This window comes from Asterias rubens, chromosome 1 (genome assembly GCF_902459465.1).
Source record: "Asterias rubens chromosome 1, eAstRub1.3, whole genome shotgun sequence".
Taxonomy (NCBI): Eukaryota; Metazoa; Echinodermata; class Asteroidea; order Forcipulatida; family Asteriidae; genus Asterias; species Asterias rubens.
Window position 1 is genome coordinate 33,682,622 of NC_047062.1, and position 25,209 is coordinate 33,707,830.

The 25,209-nt window shown below is 39.9% G+C and overlaps 1 protein-coding gene across 1 annotated transcript in view; it reads left to right on the top strand.

The window, feature by feature from the left end:
- LOC117287776 (spectrin beta chain, non-erythrocytic 5-like) overlaps positions 1-25,209 on the top strand; it is a 70,749-nt gene that overhangs the window by 29,885 nt on the left and 15,655 nt on the right. Inside the window, exons 34-64 of the mRNA XM_033768298.1 lie at positions 128-241; positions 619-801; positions 1,325-1,470; positions 2,024-2,138; positions 3,126-3,288; positions 3,902-4,029; positions 4,370-4,573; positions 5,106-5,255; positions 5,967-6,071; positions 6,505-6,599; positions 7,317-7,407; positions 7,863-8,024; positions 8,626-8,817; positions 9,167-9,250; positions 9,764-9,882; positions 10,418-10,532; positions 10,815-10,928; positions 11,681-11,863; positions 12,352-12,453; positions 13,025-13,213; positions 13,643-13,720; positions 14,084-14,256; positions 14,916-15,153; positions 15,753-15,890; positions 17,027-17,152; positions 17,586-17,716; positions 18,148-18,334; positions 18,934-19,134; positions 19,671-19,901; positions 22,440-22,622; positions 23,658-23,849. Of these exons, the coding sequence (XP_033624189.1) occupies positions 128-241; positions 619-801; positions 1,325-1,470; positions 2,024-2,138; positions 3,126-3,288; positions 3,902-4,029; positions 4,370-4,573; positions 5,106-5,255; positions 5,967-6,071; positions 6,505-6,599; positions 7,317-7,407; positions 7,863-8,024; positions 8,626-8,817; positions 9,167-9,250; positions 9,764-9,882; positions 10,418-10,532; positions 10,815-10,928; positions 11,681-11,863; positions 12,352-12,453; positions 13,025-13,213; positions 13,643-13,720; positions 14,084-14,256; positions 14,916-15,153; positions 15,753-15,890; positions 17,027-17,152; positions 17,586-17,716; positions 18,148-18,334; positions 18,934-19,134; positions 19,671-19,901; positions 22,440-22,622; positions 23,658-23,849 (4,632 nt within the window). The remainder of the gene's footprint in view (positions 1-127; positions 242-618; positions 802-1,324; positions 1,471-2,023; positions 2,139-3,125; positions 3,289-3,901; positions 4,030-4,369; positions 4,574-5,105; positions 5,256-5,966; positions 6,072-6,504; positions 6,600-7,316; positions 7,408-7,862; positions 8,025-8,625; positions 8,818-9,166; positions 9,251-9,763; positions 9,883-10,417; positions 10,533-10,814; positions 10,929-11,680; positions 11,864-12,351; positions 12,454-13,024; positions 13,214-13,642; positions 13,721-14,083; positions 14,257-14,915; positions 15,154-15,752; positions 15,891-17,026; positions 17,153-17,585; positions 17,717-18,147; positions 18,335-18,933; positions 19,135-19,670; positions 19,902-22,439; positions 22,623-23,657; positions 23,850-25,209) is intronic.

The window sequence follows — 25,209 nt, forward strand, 5'->3', positions numbered from 1 at the left end:
GACTTGAATAATACTACATTATGATGATGGCTGGACAGAATGCTAAACCAGGCTGTTCAACACTGAATTCATTCAATAAGTCATTTTTAAAATTGATATGTCATAATCTATTATTGTAATATTGTAGGTGCTGAAGTTGGATGTAGAGAACTACCAGAGTGTTGTGACTGACTTGGGTAATAAAGCAGACGCAATGATCAAGAAGAATAACCCTCAAGCTGCTGAGTTATCTACCAGACAGGTTGGTTTCTTAAGTCATGTTTTTTCCCCACTCCTTTGTTACCTGCAAACCTGAAATCAAGTGGGGGAAATAAGGCCTTTAATGTATCGATTAGTTTATTTGTGCATGTTTCCAATCCCCTGCCCATCTCCTTGCTGATTGTACTACTATTAATGAATAAATTAATAACTGCACTTAAACAAAATGTGATACGACGATGAAATACTACATGCCCATGGTGATGTTGAAAACTGATTAATCTCTTTGTAAAAGTGAGCCCTGTTTTCAATGATTATTGTTGAAAGTGATTTTTACACCCTTCAGGTGTACGTGATTATCTGCAAGATAGTAGGAGGGTTAACATTGTTCACACCTTGTTTTATCTCTTAATACCACAGGAGACTCTGCAAACCCATCTGAAGCGTCTTGAAAATGATGTTGTAGAAAGAAGTAATGAGTTGGAGAGAGCTAAGCTACTTCATGAGTATGTTAAAGAAAGTGATGATATCGGAGAATGGATTGAAGCTCATTATCAGATAGCAAGCTCAGAAGACTTTGGAGAAGACTATGAACACCAAGAGGTATATCATAATTATTCCTTCTCAACACTACAGAGAATTGTTTCCTTTCCAAACATTGAGAGGTAAATCAGAACCTTGAACAAGGTGGGGTGTCAGGGCCGAGTGGTGTAGAGCATCAGATTCAAGTTCTGGTGGTAAAGTCATCGGAGTGTGGGTTTAAATCCCAGTCATGGCACTTGTGTCCTTAAGCAAGATACTTTACTATAATTGCTTCTCTTCACACAGGGGTATAAACGGGTACCTGAGAGTGTAGAGGTTGATATTGTGAATGAAAAAGCCACTGAAGCGCCATGGCAGCTCAGGGCTGTATACTCCCCAGGGGGCTGAGAAAAATTAAAGAAATGTTATTAGCCCTATAACCAGAATAATATTTGCATTGATACGTTATTGTGAAACGCACTATATTATAAGAACTAGTTATTATTATTGTTATTTATTATTCTGCTTGTACTTGGGTTAAATGTTTTATTTATAAACATTGAGAGGTACCAACTGTCTTAATTTGTTTTATTGCTCCTGACAGAGACTGAAGAATAAGTATGATGAGTTTCGTCGTCGAGTCGATGGAGGGATGGATAAATTTAATCGCTGTGAGGAACAAGCTCAACGGTTAATTCAAGATGATCATCCGCTAGCTCAGATCGTTCAAGAGAAACAAGACAGTCTCAAGTAAGGAATCTTTCAGTTTGAATAATATTATGGTGGTCAGGTTTGCGTAGTGGTATCTTTCCCCGACTTCAACCTCTAGGACCCGGATTTAAATCCTGCCAGGGGCACTATGTGGATTTGGTTTTCAGTCCCTACCTGACTGCGTGGGTTTTCCCTGGAATAATAATTCTCTGGGGTTTTCCTCCCACATCTAAAACTGAAACCACGTTCTTTATTTTTTCTCCTGTGGGTTCTTGGCTAGTACAGTGATTGCGCTTTTCTGAGAGTCCTTTGCTAAGCAAGAATTGAGTGAAGCACCAGTGGCAACAGTATAAACCTTATGAAATGTTGGCTGGGAACCTGTTTTTGCTAAGCAGCATTTTTTCTTTGCTTAGCAAAATTCTGTTCATTGTGAAAAACATTTTTAGCCACCACTTTATATAACGTCTCACAATAGGTCACCTTTATTTGTAGAAATAATGAAAAATTGTTACATTTTATTTCTTTGCATTGGATGTGGAAGAATCGGAATACGTTTACAGTTGACCCTTGACCCTTTATGTTTGTGTTTTAGACAAGCTCTGGAGATGCTTCAAGCACAGATCTCAGTCAGAAATCAGAAGTTGGAAGCAGCTGGCAAGATCCACAAGTTCAACAGCGACATTGATGATTCTATGTCTAGGATACAGGTACAATGTATATGTCTTAAAATGCTCAGTCTCATAATAACGGTCGGGGGGGGGGGGCGTAGAATAAAAACAAATTAGCAGAGCAGGGGTCGATTTCACAAAGAGTTAGGACTGGTCCTAACTTAGGACTAGTCCTAGGAGATATGAAAAACGCATGGGTAGTCCTGAGTTAGAACAAGTTACTCATCCTAACTGGAGATAAGACTAGTCCTAACTCTCTGTGTAATCCACCCCAGGACTTGAACCTGCAACCTCCAGATTAACGCTCTACCAACTGAGCTCTCTAATCCTATGTTTCCTGTCTCCTATTTTGTCAATATATTTGTCTGGGGTTCCAGTCAGAAGCCATACAGCCTGTAACTGTTGTATAGCCAGGGATCTAACCCAAGTTTACAATACAGCCTGGGAAGCAGCAGCAAAGGGAGCCGTAGAGCCAGGGATCTAACCCAAGTTTACAATACAGCCTGGGAAGCAGCAGCAAAGGGAGCCGTAGAGCCAGGGATCTAACCCAAGTTTACAATACAGCCTGGGAAGCAGCAGCAAAGGGAGCCGTAGAGCCAGGGATCTAACCCAAGTTTACAATACAGCCTGGGAAGCAGCAGCAAAGGGAGCCGTAGAGCCAGGGATCACACCCAAGTTTACAACACCGCCTGGGAAGCAGCAGCAAAGGGAGCCGTAGAGCCAGGGATCTAACCCAAGTTTACAATACAGCCTGGGAAGCAGCAGCAAAGGGATCACCTGAAGGGGATGCAATTTTTTCTTTTAAAAATATTAAGTAGTAAACCACAAGGGAAACCAACTGGTTAAACAAAGACAAATTATTGAGAGTAAGATTTGAACTTGCGTTAATCTGTAGGTCACAGGTTCAAAATCCTGCCCTAGTAAATCTTTATTTGTTGAATCCATAATTAATTAAGATTTACCCAGTCAGTTTCCTGTATGATTTATTACTTAATAAGTTAATTTTGTTTTGTTGTTGATCTACAGGAAAAGTACAATGCCATGCCTGAGGATTTGGGTAAAGATATCAACTCTGTTCAGTCCCTGATTCGTAAACATGAGATATTTGAGAATGATCTACTAGCAATGGAGGGTCAGCTTCAGAGTTTAGTCAATGAAGCTACGAGTCTTCAGGAAAAATATCCAGGAGGTACGGCTGCTGTGTAGGAATTAGTGGCTATGGCTCTGGCTTTGGCTAGATTGCTGGTCAGCATGTATTGAAGTATAGGACGTTCTTAGCAACGCCCTTAGTAACAGTCCTAGCCGTAGCTGTAACCTTAAGCTATGTGGGCAAGTTCTGTAATCTACAGGATGGGGGTTGGAATCTGGATTGGTCAGTCATGACACTTGTGTCTTTGAGCAAGGCATCATAATTGCTTCTATACACCCAGGAGTACAAATGGACTGGCATTCTGTTCAGGGGGGAATATAAATAATCTCAATCGTTTTAACGCCAAGGAAACCGGTTAAAAACATTGGCCTGATGAGCCATGTTGGCTTAGGACAGTGTGAACTCGGTTACAATTTTCACTAATAGAAGGGTTTGCCCCGGTGTTTCTGGCAGTGGCTGCTAAGTGCACCGTAGCACCTTGTAAAACATTACAAGACATTTTGGAAATGAATTCAAAATAAAGCATACCTATAACATAATAAGTGCTTTGAGAGTAATAGATAAATCACTTTATAAGAATTGATTATTATTATTATAAATACAAATCTCAAAGCACTATTGAATATTTGTTCTGTATTTATTTGTTTATCAGGGAATGCCGAGCAGATAAATGATCAGCAACATGTTCTAGTGACCAACTGGAACACATTACAAGAACATGCCACACAGAGACGTCAGTTACTACAAGCTGCTAATGATTATCAACGATTAATGGCAACAGTAAGAAATCTAGCCGGTTTTTACCGCCTTAACTCATTGGAAGTGGGCAGACTCTTTATTATAGATATCTGGCTCATTGTCCACCCTTTTAGTTTGTGTCTTACTATTTATCGCTTTTCAGTATTTGTGACCTTGTACGAGCATGTGTGAACCAAACTTAGCTGAACAAATTTTTAAAAAAATGTTTTCTTTTTTCATTAATATTATAATTTATTTGGCCATTGAAACAAGAACAAAATAAACAAACAGGCAGTCGAAAATGTGGGCTCAAAATTTCGGTGAATTGTACTAGTCATAATTCTAATGAACGATTGATTTAATTGACTCTATTACCTTACAGTGTCGAGATCTGATTAATTGGACCAATGAGATGACAACTGAAATGATGACTGATGTACCAATCCGTGATGTAGCTACAGCCTCAGCAGCACTGAGTCAACATATGCAATACCATGCAGAGATAGGAACTAGGGAAGATAACTTCTCATCATTAGTAGAGGCTGGACAGATGCTCATACAACATCAACATTATGCAAGTGATGAGGTTAGTATTTAGCTTATTCATCAATCCATCAATGTACCCAATGTACGCATTATTAGTCAGGTGTCTTGATCAAAGACACAAGCGCCATGACCAGGATTCAAACCTAATAATAAAATAATAATAATATTGGGTTTTGATATAGCGCTTTATCCACCGTGTCTCAAAGCGCTTCCAACATTATTACTACCCTGATCACTGGGCCATTTCATTCCTTAAACCATCTCAAGACCCTGGGGAGTATACAGCCTGTGCTGCCAAATATGTAGCGCAATCAAGGCTAATCAACCACAAGAACCATCTCTGCCCTCACAGGTACCCATTTACCCCTGGGTGGAGAGAAGCAATTATAGTAAAGTGTCTTGCTCAGGGACACAAGTGTCACGACCAGGATTCGAACCCACACTCTGCTAATCAGAAGCACCAGAGCTTGAGTTCGGTGCTTCTATCCGCTCTGCCACGACACCCCAACAACTTGCCCACCAGAGTCTATAATTTCATTGAATTCTTTCTAATTATTTTCTTGTGTCCACAGATCCAGGAAAAACTTGATTCTGCTCTTCAAGCGAGAGAGCAACTTCATACAAGCTGGCAATCTAAGAAGGAACATCTGGAGCAGGTTGCTGAACAGCAAGCTCTTCTTAGAGATGCCAAACAGTTAGAAACAATCAGCAGTCAACAAGAGGTAGGAAAGATGGCCAGTCTCGCTACACCTACAGCTAGATTAGTGCGTCTGCCTGTGTCGAAGAATTGGCAGATACGCGCCATCTAGTTGTCTGTAGTCAAAGTTGCCGTTACGGTCATTACCTAACACTGACTGGACTCTATTATAGTTTGATGCTAGGGCCATATTTCATAGAGCCGTTAAGCACAAAAAAGTAGCTAAGCACAACAAAATGATGCTTAACAGATAAAGGTTACCAGCCAAACTGCTATGTCACTTGTACAATTTGTGACTGGTGTTCTGCTCATCTTGCTAAGCAAAAAAAATAAAATAATATTTACTTAAGCAGCTGTATGAAACTGTTCCCTGGTTTGTGTGGGGTATGGGAATTTGTTGGAACCACCATGTGCAGTGCGCGATGTTGATACCTTTCGTCACTTACCCCGAGACAGGAATTACTGAAACTTACACTGATCGGCTACCAAATCTGTTTGCTCTGCATGCCGATTATACAATTTGTTTGAGCGCTTGTACGGTGCTAAGTACATGCATAGGTAACTGCAAATATTTTGACGCAATCCATTTAAATTGAATCATGTTTCTACATGATCACTCAAATCTGCAAACACTTAGACATTTGATTTCATTACCATTCACATTGAACACTTTCTTTAAAAAAACAGTTCTATGCAATCATTATTACTTGATTTATTTATCATGTACTTGTTTTAGGTTTATTTGACCAGTGCTGTTATGAGTGCAACAGTGGAAGAGATGGATGTATTAATCAAGAAACATGAAGACTTTGAAAAGTTACTGGCTACTCAAGAGGAAAAGGTAGGACTCCTGCTGGAATAAAACTGATATTTAATACTCATTATGTTTCTAGGGACAGGAGAACAAATAACCAGGAGACCATTTCACCAACCCAACGATTGATCTTAAATGTGTATCAATCTTAATCGCTAAGCAAAGTGTGATGTCACAATACCAATTACTCACAACTCCTGTTAAGATGAATCTGAGAGTGCTTTGAGATATTATTTTGTCTGAAGTATGTAGACAAATTTGAATCAAATTGCTGTGGTGTCCATTTGCGAATGTTGTGGTTACAGATGTGGTTGGTATCCGATGTCACCTCTCTAAACATGGATGAATTCAACATTCTTGTGAAAATCAGTGACAGTATTTTTGCTGTTTTCTCATCGAGTAAACCCTGTATTCAGCTGAAACTTTCACAGGTGACTTATATTGTATTATATTATTACAGGGTACAGTGTTGGAAGAATTTGGACATAAACTCATCTCCCAAGATCATTTTGATTCTCCAGCCCTGAGGACCAAGATGAATGAAGTATTGCAAAGGTACAGCACATCATGTAGGATTTCTTTTAATGTGAACTAATACTTGGGCTAAATGATTTGGTCCAAATAAATAGTGAGTAGATAAGTGGTAGCGATAAAGTACATGTACTCTTAGGCATTTTGCAGGCAACCAGTTCCAGGCAAGAAGGAAAGGCATTCACATATGAATGTTAACAAGACATTGGCTGGTTAATTACTCATGTGCTACCAAAGTGGTCCTGTAGTATACACTGCAGTTGGTCGCCTCCAAGTTGCCTGTAAGTTCTGTAGCATGCACTGCAGTTGGTTGCCTTCAAGTTGCCTGTAAGTTCTGTAGCATGCACTGCAGTTGGTTGCCTTCAAGTTGCCTGTAAGTCCTGTAGCATGCACTGCAGTTGGTTGCCTCCAAGTTGCCTGTAAGTCCTGTAGCATGCACTGCAGTTGGTTGCCTTCAAGTTGCCTGTAAGTCCTGTAGCATGCACTGCAGTTGGTTGCCTCCAAGTTGCCTGTAAGTTCTGTAGCATGCCTCGTGTTACAAGGCCCTTATGAATGTGCAAGTCTTGCACATATTCAAACAATTTTGGCACCTCTTACATTACTTTAATGTGTGAAGGGCACACTGTGACGGATCCCAACATCCAAAGAAGTGCAAGACTTGCACACTCTATTATGAAGAGATTAAAGACATGAAGACAGTGATGTGCATTTCTAGTAATGTTATTTATGTTTAATTTGCAGACGTTCTAAGATTAAAGCGAGCTGTGATGAAAGGAAACAGAGTTTGGCTATTTCTAAAATGTATGCACAATTTAAAAGAGATATCAGAGAGGTAAGTATAAAACTTTGATTATTGTTTGTTTACAATCAGATCTATTGGTATTTTTATTATTATATATTTCTGGTAATGAAGCCAAGGATGTGAACTTTATCACTGTAACTTGCAAGTCTGAGGAAACCTGTAAACAAGGGTGCTTGCTATGTGAACCAGAAACGCCAGTGATAGCCCCATTCATTCCTAATAAAGTGTACCAGATTATTTTATGTGCCTTACCCATCCTAGTACACAGGATCTACGGCGTAATGTTCCATCCAAAAGAAGCAATTGACCAGGACTCCAACCCACACTGCTGATCAGAAACACCAGAGCTTGTGTCTGGTGCTCTTACTGCTCGTCTACAAAGCCACACAGGGTTAAACACATGCATTTTGCTTATTGGTTGTAGCTTGTGAATGGTAAATGCTTGTTTGTATACCATATTGGTTTCATATTTTTTGTTACTTCAGGCTGATTCTTGGATTGATGAGAAACAGAAGACCCTTGGGGATGATCGGAACTCTCTACAAGACATGAAGAATCTACAAGAAAAGATGAAGAAACTGCAGAAACATCAAGCATTCGAAGCTGAGCTTGTTGCTAATGAGAAACTCATTGCTGAAGTCAAACAGGTAAAAAAAAATCAAGCCAAGATATTGTGGTAGAGTTGTCAGTGTTGGTGCTGTTGCTACCCCTATAACTTATCATGGTTGGCTTGTACATAAAGCGCTTGATTCCTAGCTGGGGTTAATGTGATTAGATTTGTGCGTTGGTTTTTTTCCACGTTTGTTTTTCTTCAGGCCCTCTGGATCTCCCTAAGAAAATTTAAACACTTTTGATCTATGGCTGTGCTCCGTGGGTCGATGGGGTTGGTTGCTCCAGGTGCCCGTGCATGCCAGCAGCTGGAACATGTGGTAGCCGCGTCCTTCGCAATTTAGCTTCTCAGGTTCACAAATTATCATTGTTTGTATTGTCACCCTGAACAAAGATATTAACTAATAGGTAGCCACCAACATAGGGCCGGATAGCTCATTTCCGGATAGCCGGAGTGCCAGTACATTATTAGGAAGGTTATGGTTCAAGTCCCGCTCTAGTAAAACAACATTTTTAAACCCAAGTTTATATATAAACTGTTCACAGGAACAGTATTAGCGAGTGAACGCTGAATAAATATCCTTTCAGTCTCTACTATACAAACCCAAAACTTTTTTTATTGTATTCCAATTGTTGCAGGCTGGTAATTCTCTAGTGAAGGAACACCATCCAGACTCTGATAACATCCAAGCTGAAGTGCAGGAGTTATTGGAGCATTGGAATGCATTGCGTCAAGCATCAGCAAGACGGAGTCAACAGTTAGATGAAGTCAAGAATCTATTAGAGTTCAATCGACAAGCTGATAAGGTGGAAAGCTGGATCAAAGAAAAGGTATTAATGTTCATCCAAAACAACTTATCTGTCTGTCTGTTTGTCTTAAGGATCTTCTCGTTCAGAGAACTCGGTAAACTCCCACAAGGGGAAAACACCTAGCTGCAATAACCAATCTCTCTCATACAAACATTGGTTCAATATTTATGATTTATGGGTTGCACAAATCCAGAAATTGGATTCAGTAACTATAAGACATACATATAATCAGCAGTTAGCTTGGTAACCCACAACATCGTGATTGCAAGTCCTACAGTCTAACTGTTTGGCTCATTGATTTTTACTTAACAACTATTCTTTAATATTAACCGTAACTTTTTAAAATCTAATTTAAATTTTTCTTCCTCAGGAATTGATGGTTCTTGCCAGTGACATTGGGAGAGATTATGAACATTGCTGTGAACTACAGAAGAAATTGGACGATCTTGGAGCAGTTAGTAGATTTAGATAGTATACAAAGATTGGTTGAATTTATTATAGCACTTCATTTTCTTCTCCTTACAGTGGAGTAATAGCAGTTATTTTAATGAAAACAGAACCATGAACGGGTCCTTGATGTATTGTTTGCCTAATAAATGTTTATGGAAAACTATCAAAACAAACCTGCAACAAAATTAACCAATATCATTTTCTGACGATATTCAATCAAAATGGCATTGAATTAGACGTTTTGAATGGTTCAAAATTCCTCCTTGGAATGTACTAGTTTATTTTTTGTTGTCTGATAACGTCATGGTTTAAATTTCTCTCTGGAGAAAGAGTATCAAATAAAATGGCATCTTACACCATTTTAGCGTAAGGTTAGAGACTTAAGGTTGTCCATCTAAATTTGGACTTTGTCTATCAGAAAATAAGTATCACAATTTTTGTTTAAAAAATATTGTAATAATAACAAGTTCGAAATGCAAAATTTAACAAAACCTTTTACACCTGTGTATATTTACAGGACATGTCCGTGGATGACTCAGTTGTGAATGAAATCAACAAAGTGGGTAAGAAACTTGTTGAAGAGTCACTGGGAGACAGTGGAGTCATTGAAGAGAGACGAGCAAGTATCGTCATGAGGTAAGTTAGTATGTCTACCTCTTGGTTGCACAGTTTAGTGTTTGACATTAGTAGATTGGATTTCTGATTCAATGCTCTGATTGTTGTTGTTCAGCAGGGCTGAATTTCATGGCTCTGCTAAACGTATGCAAAGAATTGGCACTCATCAAGCGTATTTCATGGGTAAGCAGGGAATTTTTGCTTGAACGCAGATATACTCCACGTTACTTGGCATTCTTTGCTTACACAGCTAGCGCAGAAATTTGGTGATCATAAGTGCAGAATTTGGCAGTCAGCAGAGCCATGAAATTGGGCCCTGATAGGTTACCCCAATGGAGAGTAAGTAGAGATATAGCAAGGATAACAGTGACCATTCATAGAATGTTACTTGGTGTTTCTGGTGTTCGCAGTCACACAGCACGAGAATGAAGTTAATATTTGTATTCTTCTCGGTATTTTTCACTCTTTGTATTTGAGCTATTTTCATTTTTCACTGCGTGCGATTTCACTATTTGTATTTTTCACTCTGTGTATGATGACTATGTATAATTTCTAGTTGGCAAGAGATGCAAGAAGGTCTTGCTAACTACCGTGCTAAGCTGGCAGGTTCTCTAGAGGTTCATGCCTTCAATAGAGATGTGGATGAAATAAAAGAACGCATTGTGGAAAAGGTAAGAGATATTCAATTAGTTTTATTAAGTACACAGGTATAGGAAGTTTTAAACCTTTTTCTAAATTCAGACTATTTAAACTCATTTTAGTAAAAAAAAATGATTTGTGTTTTCCCAGATAAAGCTAACCTAGCACTGAGGATACTGTTTCCAAAAGCTCCTTGGAATCTAGAACTCCAGGGGTTATCAACAGATGGACATTCCAGTATTTCAATGTACCTCAGTTATTCAAAACTACAATTCAAATACTTCCGAATGAGAGTTTTAATTGTTTCCCTGTAGACCAATGCTATGTCCAGTGATGAACTAGGGAAGGATCTTGTAGGAGTTGAGAGTCTACAAAGACGTCATCAAGATTTGGTTCAAGATCTCACAGCAATTGAAGATAAACTCAATGTAAGGCCATTCTAGATCATTCTTTTCCTTATGCATGCATGCTAGTCAGCATAGTGTACAACTCTAATACAGTATTGATCAGCCACAGAATTAATTAAAATATCATATGTTTGGATATTTCAAATTTATGGCAAAAATGACATGGTGAGATTGTACACCTCTGGGAACAAGGTTGTGTTGACGGTAACTGTTTCTTACAAGATGGTCGATGGTATTTGTCACAAACAGGCTGACTCATTGGTTTCTTTCCCAGCCTTTTACCTCTGTGGACCCGGTTTGAATCCCATCTCAGACTAGAGCCTTGCATGTGGATTAGGTTTGCAGTCCCTACCTGATTACATGGGTTTTCCCCATTCGGGGCTTTCCTTCAATTCATCCTGTTAATGGTAACGTAAAGCCGTTGGTCCCATGTGTTGTGTAACGCATGTAAATGAACCCAGTGCACTTATCGAAAAGAGAAGGGGACTGCCCCTATGTCCTGGCTGTGGCTGCTGTTTGCGCCATACCTTGTAAACCATAATAAGGTGCTAACTAATTGGGTCTCAAAATTCATCACTGCAATAACCTATCTTTCTGAAAGTTTGTATATACTCAGCGCCTTGAGTACCTTGTTTGGTAGATACATGCGCTATATAAGACTTTGATATTAACATTATTATGGTGCTAATTGTGCTATGGTACATGTTAGTGTAAAAATATTTAAAACAATTTAAACCAAACTGATTGAACTGATTTCCTTTGATCATTCCCAGGATACTTATGCCGAAGCCAAGACTCTCTTAGTTTCCCAACCCATCAATGCAGATAGCATCCAAGCCAAGCAACAAGAAGCTACAGAGAAATGGGAAGCTCTTTGTAATCTAACTGAAGTACGCAAAGCAAGGCTAGAAGAAGCTTATAATCTGCAGAAATTCAATAAAGACTTCAGAGAAATGGTAAGGCAGCATCTTTGTTTCTTAATCTTTGTACAAGTAGAAAACAAATGATCCACAATGTCCGATGTACTTGTTTTAGCATCAATTGAAGATGACTCATTATTACAATAATCTTGGTGGCACAATTTTTGGAGTAAATATCCCTGTATGTTAAGGAGTGTAGCACACATTTTAAGGGTCTTGTAACACGAAGCAACTTTTACAGGCAACTTGGAGGCAACCAACTGCAGTGTATGCTACAGGGCCACTTCGGTAGCACAAGGGTCATTTTTCAAACGTGGTCTTAAAATTCCCTGAAAACATTGAAATGTGAATGGATTATCTTCTTGGAGATTGCCTGGAACTTGTTGCCTGTAAATTGCCTCGTGAGATATGGCCCTAAGAGATGTAGCGATAACATGCTTACCATCATTTTGATTTGCAATTTTACTTCCAAATGGAGTGCGGCAGACAGTAATCTAGAAATTTTTCGTGTTTGACACCTATAGGATAATTGGGTGAGTGATATTGTGGCAAGGATGACGTCTGGTGACTTGGCTAAGAGTGTTCCAGAAGCTGAGAATATGTGTGAGCTTCACAAAGAACGAAAGGTGAGTGGACTGGAAAATGTTAACAGTCTCACAAAAATAGTCTCAATGTTTACATCTGTTGCTCTGAGGACTCTGCATGTAACCAATAGAGCATTGCACATGTATATATTGCGATTTGAGTTGAACAAAGAAAAATTGACTAGAGCGGGATCTGAACCAGCGACCTCTGGATTAACACGCCTGGGCTCTACCAACTGAGCCAACATAGGACTAGATAGCTATGAAAGGGGCTTGGTAACAATCTCTTTATCTCACATTGCACCTGCCTAAATTTGTTTTTTAAAAGGGCTTTTAACATTTTCCTGATGATGACTAGAGCAAGCTAATCGAAAACGTTGAGACCAATTAAGCGGCAGTGAAGTTATTAAAACCCAAATTCTTAAAAATCTATCCCATGTAGTAGAATAGCAAGACAATTTCTCAAAACAACATAATCTACCCAGCTAGTAGACACACACACGGGGTTTCCGCAAACCAAATATACATACTTTGTAATATCTCATTTTACTACAATGCAACATTTATGTTAGCCATTTTGATGTGAGAGTCTGTTTGTGTTGGTCTTAATTAGGTTGAGATAGATGGGCGAGACAGTACATTCAGATACTTGAAGAAGTTTGGAGATAGACTTATTGAACAAGGCAATCATGCAAGGGAAGATATTCAGACGCCTTTGATTCGACTTGAGGATCTGAAACAACATGTCAATAGTGTATGGACAGAGAGGAAAGAACTACTGGCTCAATGTTTAGATTTACAGGTAAGAAAGTTTCATCATCAAAATAATAATGTCTTCAATAGCGCCGGTATCCACAAAAGTTCTCATGGCGCTTGCTTCAAGTGTCATAGCCAAGTGGTCAAGCGCACTAGACTCAATTTCTGCTGTTTCTTGGTTTGAGTTCTGGTCTCGACACTTAAAAAATATTATTGCTTGTCCTTTGGATGGGCCGTTGTGTTGTTTAATTCATGTAAAACAACCCAGTACACTTTAAGAGAAGGGGTTCCCCCTGATCTTCTATAACTAGATATTCTTTGTTTCCTTTGCTCTTTGACTGCTTCTGTTTTTCACGTCGGATTTTATTTTCTAGACAAATGACGCTCTATATAAGTGCTTGATAATTTAATTCTAATTGTTGATTTGAAAGTAAATTGATATTTATTTCTGTATTTATTTGATTGCTACATTCAGGTATTCAACGACTATGTAGACCAAGCAGAGACATGGCTCACATCTAAAGATGCTATCCTGCATAATGAAGACATTGGAGTAAGTGATTTATTGACATGGATTTCATCTTAATATCATTCTTTCTCTTAAGTTTGTAGTTTTACCATCTAAAGCTCATGATTGCTGTAGAGATCCTGTTTGTTCATGGTTGTGTACTTACTTGTTAGGCTTGAAGTCTGTGGCTTGTCGTGGCTGAGTGGTTTAGTTCACCAGACCCAAGCTATGGTGTTGCCAGCAGCAGAGTGTGGGTTTGAATCCTAGTCGTGGCCCTACTATGTTGTCCCTACTATGTTGAATGTAATTCTAAATAACTCCTTGATTGCTTTACGAAATCTCCCTAATTGCAAGATTAAAATATTGGCAGCTTTGTTGGTAACCCAGCTCCTTTCTCTACTGTTTCAGGATTCCTTGACGAGTGCCGATACTCTGGTCAAGAAACATGAAGGATTTGAGAAGACGTTGCAAACTCAAGCAGAGAAAATAGAGGAGTTACAAAACTTTGCCTCTGAGCTGATACAAGGAAGTCATTATGACGTGGAGAATATCAATAAAAGATCTCAAGCTGTGCTGGAAAGGTAATGGTTTAAGGGAGTCACAAGCCTTTTACACTTGATCTCTTATACCCTTGGAATACAGCCTTGGAGAGGCCAAAAGACTTTTTTACTACATGGTTACCCCAGCACACTTTCAACTGTGTCCCTATTCCACAGGGTTTCTGGTTGCACATTTCAAGAATACCTCAGGGTTTTACCGCTTCCCCTGCTCCAGAGCAGAAGTGGCTATGCCCATTTGCCCTTTTGCCAGGGCAGACAGAGGGCAGACCGGGGGGTAAAGCGACCATAGTGTGAACAGGCTGGCATTTATTCCCTGGGGGTAACCCCAGGAAATAGAGTTGTGTAAAAACGGTTTAAGTGCGATGAAGGTTTTAAACTACATGTAGTTGTTTAAACACAGTGAGGCCTGACATTTTAGCCGCGGCTCACATTGACTCTGCGTTGACTTTCTATACATTTCTTGAGAGCTGTGTTCCAACGTTTCAATCTATCCAAAGCAATTTTCAAACTTAAATTGGGCTTTAAAATTTGCGCTCACTGAGTAATCATTCGATAGCGCCCTCTTGAATGTACTTTGCATGTACTTTATTCTGTGCTTGTTTAATCACATCATGTGAGCATAAGCTTTCACTGGCATTCCTTTTCTAAAATAAATGACACAATTTGTTTTTATTTTGCAGACGAGACAAACTGTGGTCCCAAGCCAATACAAGACATCGTAAGCTCGTTGAATCGAAGCAACTTCACCAGTTCCTTCAGAATGTTTACGAGGTGATGTCATGGATCGAAGAGAAACTTCAGATATCTCAAGATGAATCTTACAAGGATCCTTGTAACCTCCAGGGAAAAATACAAAAACATCAAGCATTTGAAGCTGAACTTATGGCTAATAAAGACAGGATAGATGCCATCACAAAGGTATATAGCAACCAACTCAATCCATAACAGGGTTTTATATCCCAATGTTTGAGATGCATACAATCCTCTTATCGTGTTTACATCACTGCAACCTTGAAATTAGGCGTGTCTTGGCCGAGTGGTCTAAGTCATCGGACCCAAGCTCTGGTGTTGTCAGCAGCAGAGTGTGGGTTTGAATCCCTGTCATGAAACTTGTGCCCTTGAGCAAGGCACTTAACCAAACATGCTTCATAAAACGTTGGGAAGGTGGTGCATTCTGCTCTACCAGCCAGGCTCCTAGTGGATGATACCCATGCCTACATCCTTAGGGACTGTGAAGGGGGTAACCCTGTTTCAGGCCCAGGAGTAGGTGGCTCCTAGTGGATGATACCCATGCCTACATCCTTAGGGACTGTGAAGGGGGTAACCCTGTTTCAGGCCCAGGAGTAGGTGGCTCCTAGTGGATGATACCCATGCCTACATCCTTATGGACTGTGAAAGAGGTAACCCTCACCTTGAAGTGGCCGTCCGTGGACTTGTGAGTTGGGCAATACCTCATGAAAAAATAAATGTACATTTGATTAATATTTTCTGTTTTATTTGAACACATGTGTTTAAAGGAAGGAAGAGACTTAGTGACTGCAAATCACTTTGCATCCAATGAGGTCCAGGATAAGTTGACTGACATGGAGGCAAAATGGCAGCAACTCATGGATACATCAACCAAGAAGAGAGATAAACTCAATCATGCATATCAGGTATAATAACAATATTAATAACTAGTTGACTGACATGGAGGCAAAATGGCAGCAACTCATGGATACATCAACCAAGAAGAGAGATAAACTCAATCATGCATATCAGGTATAATAACAATATTAATAACTAGTTGACTGACATGGAGGCAAAATGGCAGCAACTCATGGATACATCAACCAAGAAGAGAGATAAACTCAATCATGCATATCAGGTATAATAACAATATTAATAACTAGTTGACTGACATGGAGGCAAAATGGCAGCAACTCATGGATACATCAACCAAGAAGAGAGATAAACTCAATCATGCATATCAGGTATAATAACAATATTAATAACTAGTTGACTGACATGGAGGCAAAATGGCAGCAACTCATGGATACATCAACCAAGAAGAGAGATAAACTCAATCATGCATATCAGGTATAATAACAATATTAATAACTAGTTGACTGACATGGAGGCAAAATGGCAGCAACTCATGGATACATCAACCAAGAAGAGAGATAAACTCAATCATGCATATCAGGTATAATAACAATATTAATAACTAGTTCTTCTTTTTTCTTTCCAGTGGAGTTATTCTACTCCGTTTATTCAACAAACAACAACATACATCACTTAATCCACATTAATAAAGAAGCATAATAAATAGTGCTATTTCATAACACATTTTACAATAAACATATCATCCGCTTTACATTAGGGCCCTGGGCCCAATGTCATAGAGCTTCTTAAACAGAACATATTGCTTAACAGATTTATGCTAAGCAACATTTTTCAGAATACCAGTCACAGATTATGCATGTGAGATGGGATTTAGGCTGATAACCCTATTCTGTAGAGCAGAAATGTTTCTTAGCTACTTTTTGTGCTTAAGCAGCTCTACGTTATTGGAACCTGAGTGTCATGATTGGGATCCAAACCCACACTTTAATGACTGAACCATCAGAACTTGAAATCCATGCCCTAAACTACACAGCCATGACACCCTATAATCCTCAACTGAATTTAAATCAGAAGGATTCATTGTAATAAACTGAAACAATAATATGTTTATTGTTCTTTAATGGAAGTATTTGAGATTTATGCATAACTAAATGATTGTCTTTTCTGTGGTTGTCTTGTTTCAAAGGCTTTAGTATTCCAGCGCTCTTTAGATGACCTTACTACCTGGTTGACTGAAATAGAAACGCAACTTGCTTCAAAAGATCTTGGCAAAGATCTTAGTAGTGTCAACAAACTCCTCAAGAAACATACTGTAAGTACTTCAAGTTCTTCTTCCCAGGTTGGGTGTAATCCCTGTCCATAGAGCAGTATGGGGTTGTATAGGCTAGTCAATCTCCTATAGGAAAATATTTTGAGGATATTATTTCACAGCTAGAGGATCGTTTCTTGTGCTGCCTTTTGCATACAGTGCAAGTGGTTGCCTTCAGAATGCAAGAAAAAATGGGCCAAAGTTCATAAAGTCTGTAATCATTGATAAGTACAGACAAATATCTGTAGGGTTTCCCTCCCATATGTAAAAGTGAAACTTCCTTCCTTGTCTTCTCTCTATTGGGTTCTCGGTGAGTACAGTGATTAGGTTTGCTTTGCTGAGAGTCATTGGCTTCACAACCAGAATTAATCAATGAAATGACATAAAATGAAAATCTATATTTCTGTACCGATTTATGTTTGAATCATACCTACAGGTGCTTGAGTCTCAGATGACTGCTCATGATGCCAAAGTCTCCGAGGCCAAGATAATGGCAGAATCATTCCAAGAAGCAAAACATTTCTTGAGTGAAGAACTGACTCAGAAAACTCAGCAGATTGTACAGAGGTTTGTAACAATGTTTACATCAGCCCCTTGAAAAATACATTTACCATTAGTCAAACTTAACCAAATTTTAAGTCATCAACCACAAGGGAAACTGTCTGGGTAAATTTAAAACAATTTGTTGTTGGACAATTGATTAGAGCGGGATTTGATTTATACTTGCGACCTCTGGATTATTGTGCTGGCACTCAACCAACTTAGCTTTCTACCCGTATGTTGGCAGTCTCTCTTTTTGTAAATTTATTTGATCGGAATGCCAGACTTAACATGTAAAAAAAAGAAAATAAATATTAGGAAGACTGCCACACTATGGCTGGTTGGTAGAGTGTCTGCACTCAAACTATTGTGGACAGCTTCTTCATTCCTCTTTACAGTGAAGGCTTGATTTCTGACTCTGATGATACTTAATATAATAATGGATTGACCCTGTTTAGGTTCGATGCTTTGAGGGAGCCGATGCATGTAAGAAGAGACAGCTTAGAAGACGCTCTACTTCTTTATCAATTCCATCGAGACTTTGATGATGAGATATCATGGATTAGAGAGAAGGAATTGATGGTAACGTCTTGTGAATTAGGAAGTAGTCTTCATGCAGTGCAGAGACTCTACAAGAAACATCAGGTATAGATTTCATTTCTAACTAATGATTGATTTAACTCATAGGTAATACTCAGTAGTGGTATCTTTCCTCGCCTTCTACCTCTAGGACCCCGGTTCAAATCCCACCAGGGCACTATGTGGATTGTCAGTCCCTGCCCCGGTTCAAATCCCACCAGGGCACTATGTGGATTTTCAGTCCCTGCCCCGGTTCAAATCCCACCAGGGCACTATGTGGATTGTCAGTCCCTGCCTAAAAATACCGGACTGTAACTCTGGTGTTTCTGATCAGCAGAGTGTGGGTTCGATTCCTGGTTGTGACACCTCATTATTGCTGCATCCTTTGGATGGGATGTAAAGCTGTAGGTCCTGTGTGTTGAACCCAGTGAACTTATCCTAAAGAAAAGGGGTTTGCCCCATTGTTCCTGGTTTGATTGGCAGCATGTTGCGCCAAAGCACCTTACCCATTGCACGGTGCTATGTAAAACGAGTAGATCTCATAGTTAGTCCCACCTTGCAGGAAAATACTTGATGTTGAAGCGTTTGAGCGTAACTGAGTAACGGATAAGAAGCCATTGATATTTTTATTAATACTACTATGATTTGACTCATTGTCTTTATAGGCTTTGGAGTCTGAGCTGACTGCACATGAACCACTTATAAACGCAGTCATCAACTCAGCCCAAGGATTGATCCAAGGAGAGCATTATGCATTAACGGACATCAATCAAGAACTGACACAGCTACAAACTCTATGGTATCAACTCAAAGAGAAAACTGAAGATAGAAAGATTAAATTACTGGATGCACTGGAATCACAAACGGTATGTAGCAATGGAGCTATCTTTTAGACAGGTTTGATTATTTGGAATAATTAATGCATCAATTCATGTTTGGTTTTCTCCAAACATTTACCTGTTATGTGTTACATGTATGTATGTAACAGATGACATTAACATTTATCGTAGCATAAAAACTTACTTGGTAACGAGCAATGGAGAGCTAATGAAAGTATAAACCATTGTGAGAAACAGATCCCTCTGAAGTAACGTAGTTTTTGAAAAGGAGGTTATTTCTCACTCAAATATATGAAAATGAGAAAGACTTCAGGCCTGAAGCCTTTCTCAGGCATCTGGAAGCACACAAATTTTTGCAACAAGGGTGTTTTTCTTTCATTATTCTTTTGCAACTTTGATGACCAATAGAGTCAAATTTTTAACAGATTTGTTATTTTGTGCATATGTTGAGATACACCAAGTGAGAAGACTGGTCTTTGACAATTACCAAAGGTGTCCTGTGTTTTTAACTGAAGTACTTTGATCCTAAGGAGTTATAATCAAAGTGTCTTTCTCTTTTTCAGTTTTACTCTGAGGTTGTTGAAGCAGAATCTTGGATGAAAGAGAAGCAGCGATTATTATCGGGATCGGACTACGGGAAAGATGAAGATTCAGTCATGTCATTAATCAAGAAACTTGATGCTCTGGATTTAGACGTAGAGAACTTCCACAAGACAATTGATTCTTTGGCTGGGTTGAGTAATGGACTCATAGAGAGACAACATTTTGACAGCGCAGATATTAAAAGGAGACAGGTAATTACAAACTTGGTTTGTTTTCACATTTTTGTTATAAAATAACGGTTTGTTGGTGCTTTTAATTTGATTACTTTATTTTTTTTTGCAAAAGGCGGTGGGGTGTACAATGAGTACATTGATATATTTGTGCACACACAATAAGAAATGAAGGCGGTGGGGTGTACACTGAGTACCTTGATATATTTGTCCACACACAATAAGAAATGAAGGGGGCGGGGTGTACACTGAGTACCTTGATATATTTGTGCACACACAATAAGAAATGAAGGCGGCTGGGTGTACACTGAGTACCTTGATATATTTGTGCACACACAATAAGAAATGAAGGCGGCGGGGTGTACACTGAGTACCTTGATATATTTGTGCACACACAATAAGAAATGAAGGCGGCGGGGTGTACACTGAGTACCTTGATATATTTGTGCACACACAATAAGAAATGAAGGCGGCTGGGTGTACACTGAGTACATTGATATATTTGTGCACACACAATAAGAAATGAAGGCGGCGGGGTGTACACTGAGTACCTTGATATATTTGTCCACACACAATAAGAAATGAAGGCGGCGGGGTGTACACTGAGTACCTTGATATATTTGTGCACACACAATAATAAATGAAGGCGGTGGGGTGTACACTGAGTACCTTGATATATTTGTCCACACACAATAAGAAATGAAGGCGGCGGGGTGTACACTGAGTACCTTGATATATTTGTGCACACACAATAAGAAATGAAGGCGGCTGGGTGTACACTGAGTACATTGATATATTTGTCCACACACAATAAGAAATGAAGGCGGCGGGGTGTACACTGAGTACCTTGATATATTTGTCCACACACAAAAAGAAATGAAGGCGGTGGGGTGTACACTGAGTACATTGATATATTTGTGCACACACAATAAGAAATGAAGGCGGCGGGGTGTATACTGAGTACCTTGATATATTTGTGCACACACAATAAGAAATGAAGGCGGCGGGGTGTACACTGAGTACCTTGATATATTTGTGCAAACACAATAAGAAATGAAGGCGGCGGGTTGTATACTGAGTACCTTGATATATTTGTCCACACACAATAAGAAATGAAGGGGGCGGGGTGTACACTGAGTACCTTGATATATTTGTCCACACACAATAAGAAATGAAGGCGGCGGGGTGTACACTGAGTACCTTGATATATTTGTCCACACACAATAAGAAATGAAGGCGGCGGGGTGTACACTGAGTACATTGATATATTTGTGCACACACAATAAGAAATGAAGGCGGTAGGGTGTACACTGAGTACATTGATATATTTGTGCACACACAATAAGAAATGAAGGCGGTAGGGTGTACACTGTGTACTTTGATATATTTGTGCACACACAATAAGAAATGAAGGCGGCGGGGTGTATACTGAGTACCTTGATATATTTGTCCACACACAATAAGAAATGAAGGCGGCGGGGTGTACACTGGGTACCTTGATATATTTGTGCACACACAATAAGAAATGAAGGCGGCGGGGTGTACACTGAGTACATTGATATATTTGTCCACACACAATAAGAAATGAAGGCGGTGGGGTGTACACTGAGTACCTTGATATATTTGTCCACACACAATAAGAAATGAAGGCGGCAGGGTGTACACTGAGTACCTTGATATATTTGTGCACACACAATAAGAAATGAAGGCGGTGGGGTGTACACTGTGTACCTTGATATATTTGTGCACACACAATAAGAAATGAAGGCGGCGGGGTGTATACTGAGTACCTTGATATATTTGTCCACACACAATAAGAAATGAAGGCAGCGGGGTGTACACTGAGTACCTTGATATATTTGTGCACACACAATAAGAAATGAAGGCGTTGGGGTGTACACTGAGTACCTTGATATATTTGTCCACACACAATAAGAAATGAAGGCGTTGGGGTGTATACTGAGTACCTTGATATATTTGTCCACACACAATAAGAAATGAAGGCGGCGGGGTGTACACTGAGTACCTTGATATATTTGTCCACACACAATAAGAAATGAAGGCGTTGGGGTGTACACTGAGTACCTTGATATATTTGTGCACACACAATAAGAAATGAAGGCGGCGGGGTGTACACTGAGTACCTTGATATATTTGTGCACACACAATAAGAAATGAAGGCGGCGGGGTGAAACACTGAGTACCTTGATATATTTGTCCACACACAATAAGAACTGATTGTTAATGATTAAATAGACTGACCTTTATGAGAATTATAGCACATTAATATTGATACCAGAAATTGACAAAGAATGTGGGCCCAAGTTCATGGTGCTGCTTACTACAGAATTTTGCTTTCCAAAATGGCAGATCATTGTCAGGCAGTAGCCACTGATGTCAGGAGTGGCTACTGCCTGACAATGGTCTGCCATTTTAGAAAGCAATATTAATTTAAAGTTATGGTAAGCATGTCACTTATAGTAGTAGTTATAAACCAAACAACTTTACGTAATAGAGTTTTATAAGATAATGAGTGACTTTTATTTGTACCTATTTCAGGCTGAGGTTGAATCGTTGTATCAAGAGTGTTTGGACTTATCTTCGCGCCGAAGGAAAGCCTTACTGGATCATAAGAAGCTGTATGAATTCTTCAGTGATACCGATGAGACTGTAGATTGGATCAAAGAGAAGGAGCTTGTTGCATCATCGGAGGATTATGGCAAGGATTTAGAGCATGTAGAGGTAAGACTATGAATAATGAAAGCTGAGTTTGAATTGAATATTTGGCTGATTGTGGTAGTCTTGAAATGAAGTTAAACATGTGGCCAAAAGCAGAGCATACTGGAGAGATCGCACTTCAGTCTTAAGGTTATGTTACACGAGGCAATTCAGTTTCAGGCGTCTCCAACATTTGAATGTTCATGTAATTTTCTAGAGGACTCTGGTTTTGCAGAAGTTGCCTCATGTGACAAGGCCCTTAGGCCTCTCGGCTTAAAGGGGAAAGGTGAGGTGAGGATGTGGCTGAGACAAGGCCCTTAGGCCTCTAGGCTTAAAGGGGAAAGGTGAGATGAGGATGTGGCTGAGACAAGGCCCTTAGGCCTCTAGGCTTAAAGGGGAAAGGTGAGGTGAGGATGTGGCTGAGACAAGGCCCTTAGGCCTCTAGGCTTAAAGGGGAAAGGTGAGATGAGGATGTGGCTGAGACAAGGCCCTTAGGCCTCTAGGCTTAAAGGGGAAAGGTGAGATGAGGATGTGGCTGAGACAAGGCCCTTAGGCCTCTAGGCTTAAAGGGGAAAGGTGAGATGAGGATGTGGCTGAGACAAGGCCCTTAGGCCTCTAGGCTTAAAGGGGAAAGGTGAGATGAGGATGTGGCTGAGACAAGGCCCTTAGGCCTCTAGGCTTAAAGGGGAAAGGTGAGATGAGGATGTGGCTGAGACAAGGCCCTTAGGCCTCTAGGCTTAAAGGGGAAAGGTGAGATGAGGATGTGGCTGACATGGGGTGATCGAGTATTCGCCTCCGCTGCCCCTCGCTTGTGGAACAAACTTCCCAACTCGATGAAGACTTGTGGAACTGTTGATAATTTCAAGACCAAACCGAAAACAAACCTTATGACACGACATTTTTTATTGACATTTTTTAATTTTCTTCTCGTAAGGGCCAAACACACACCTTGGGTGGGTGTGTTTTTGTGCATTATAAATGTCTTTATTATTATCATTATTACCAATCTTACTCAAGTTCTTATCATGGATTCTCTCAATGTTCTTTTCCAATCATTAGATCCTGGAAGCTAAATTCAGTGACTTTACTCGAGACCTTCTTGGCAATGAGTTCCGGATCACTGCTGTAGGATCTAAGAGTCTCCATCTTGTAGATGAAGGAATTGCAGATGAGAAAGAAATATTACATAAATGTCATCAAGTAGAGGAACTGTGGGAACAGCTGAAGGAAGTCACTAATGTTAGAACAGAGGTAAGTTGATTTATAATTAATGCTTACATAAATGTCATCAAGTAGAGGAACTGTGGGAACAGTTGAAGGAAGTCACTAATGTTAGAACAGAGGTAAGTTGATTTATAATTAATGCTTACATAAATGTCATCAAGTAGAGGAACTGTGGGAACAGTTGAAGGAAGTCACTAATGTTAGAACAGAGGTAAGTTGATTTATAATTAATGCTTACATAAATGTCATCAAGTAGAGGAACTGTGGGAACAGTTGAAGGAAGTCACTAATGTTAGAACAGAGGTAAGTTGATTTATAATTTAATGCTTATTTCAACATCACAGTCATGACACTTGTGCTCTTGAGCAAGGCACTTAACCATAATTGCTTCGTAAACAGTTATGCTCATTCTGCTCTACAAGCCAGGCTCCTATAGTGGATGATTGGCTCATTGGTTTCTTTCCCAGCCTTTCAGCTCTGTGGACCTTGGTTTGAATCCTACCTCAGACCAGAGCATTCAGGTTGGCTCATTGGTTTCTTTCCCAGCCTTTCACCTCTGTGGACCCTGGTTTGAATCCTACCTCAGACCAGAGCATTCAGGTTGGCTCATTGGTTTCTTTCCCAGCCTTTCACCTCTGTGGACCCTGGTTTGAATCCTACCTCAGACCAGAGCATTCAGGTTGGCTCATTGGTTTCTTTCCCAGCCTTTCAGCTCTGTGGACCTTGGTTTGAATCCTACCTCAGACCAGAGCATTCAGGTTGGCTCATTGGTTTCTTTCCCAGCCTTTCACCTCTGTGGACCCTGGTTTGAATCCCACCTCAGACCAGAGCATTCAGGTTGGCTCATTGGTTTCTTTCCCAGCCTTTCAGCTCTGTGGACCTTGGTTTGAATCCTACCTCAGACCAGAGCATTCAGGTTGGCTCATTGGTTTCTTTCCCTGCCTTTCACCTCTGTGGACCTTGGTTTGAATCCCACCTCAGACCAGAGCATTCAGGTTGGCTCAGTGGTTTCTTTCCCAGCCTTTCAGCTCTGTGGACCCTGGTTTGAATCCTACCTCAGACCGAAGCATTCAGGTTGGTTCAGTGGTTTCTTTCCCAGCCTTTCAGCTCTGTGGACCTTGGTTTGAATCCTACCTCAGACCAGATCATTCAGGTTGGCTCATTGGTTTCTTTCCCAGCCTTTCAGCTCTGTGGACCTTGGTTTGAATCCTACCTCAGACCAGAGCATTCAGGTTGGCTCATTGGTTTCTTTCCCTGCCTTTCACCTCTGTGGACCTTGGTTTGAATCCCACCTCAGACCAGAGCATTCAGGTTGGCTCAGTGGTTTCTTTCCCAGCCTTTCAGCTCTGTGGACCCTGGTTTGAATCCTACCTCAGACCGAAGCATT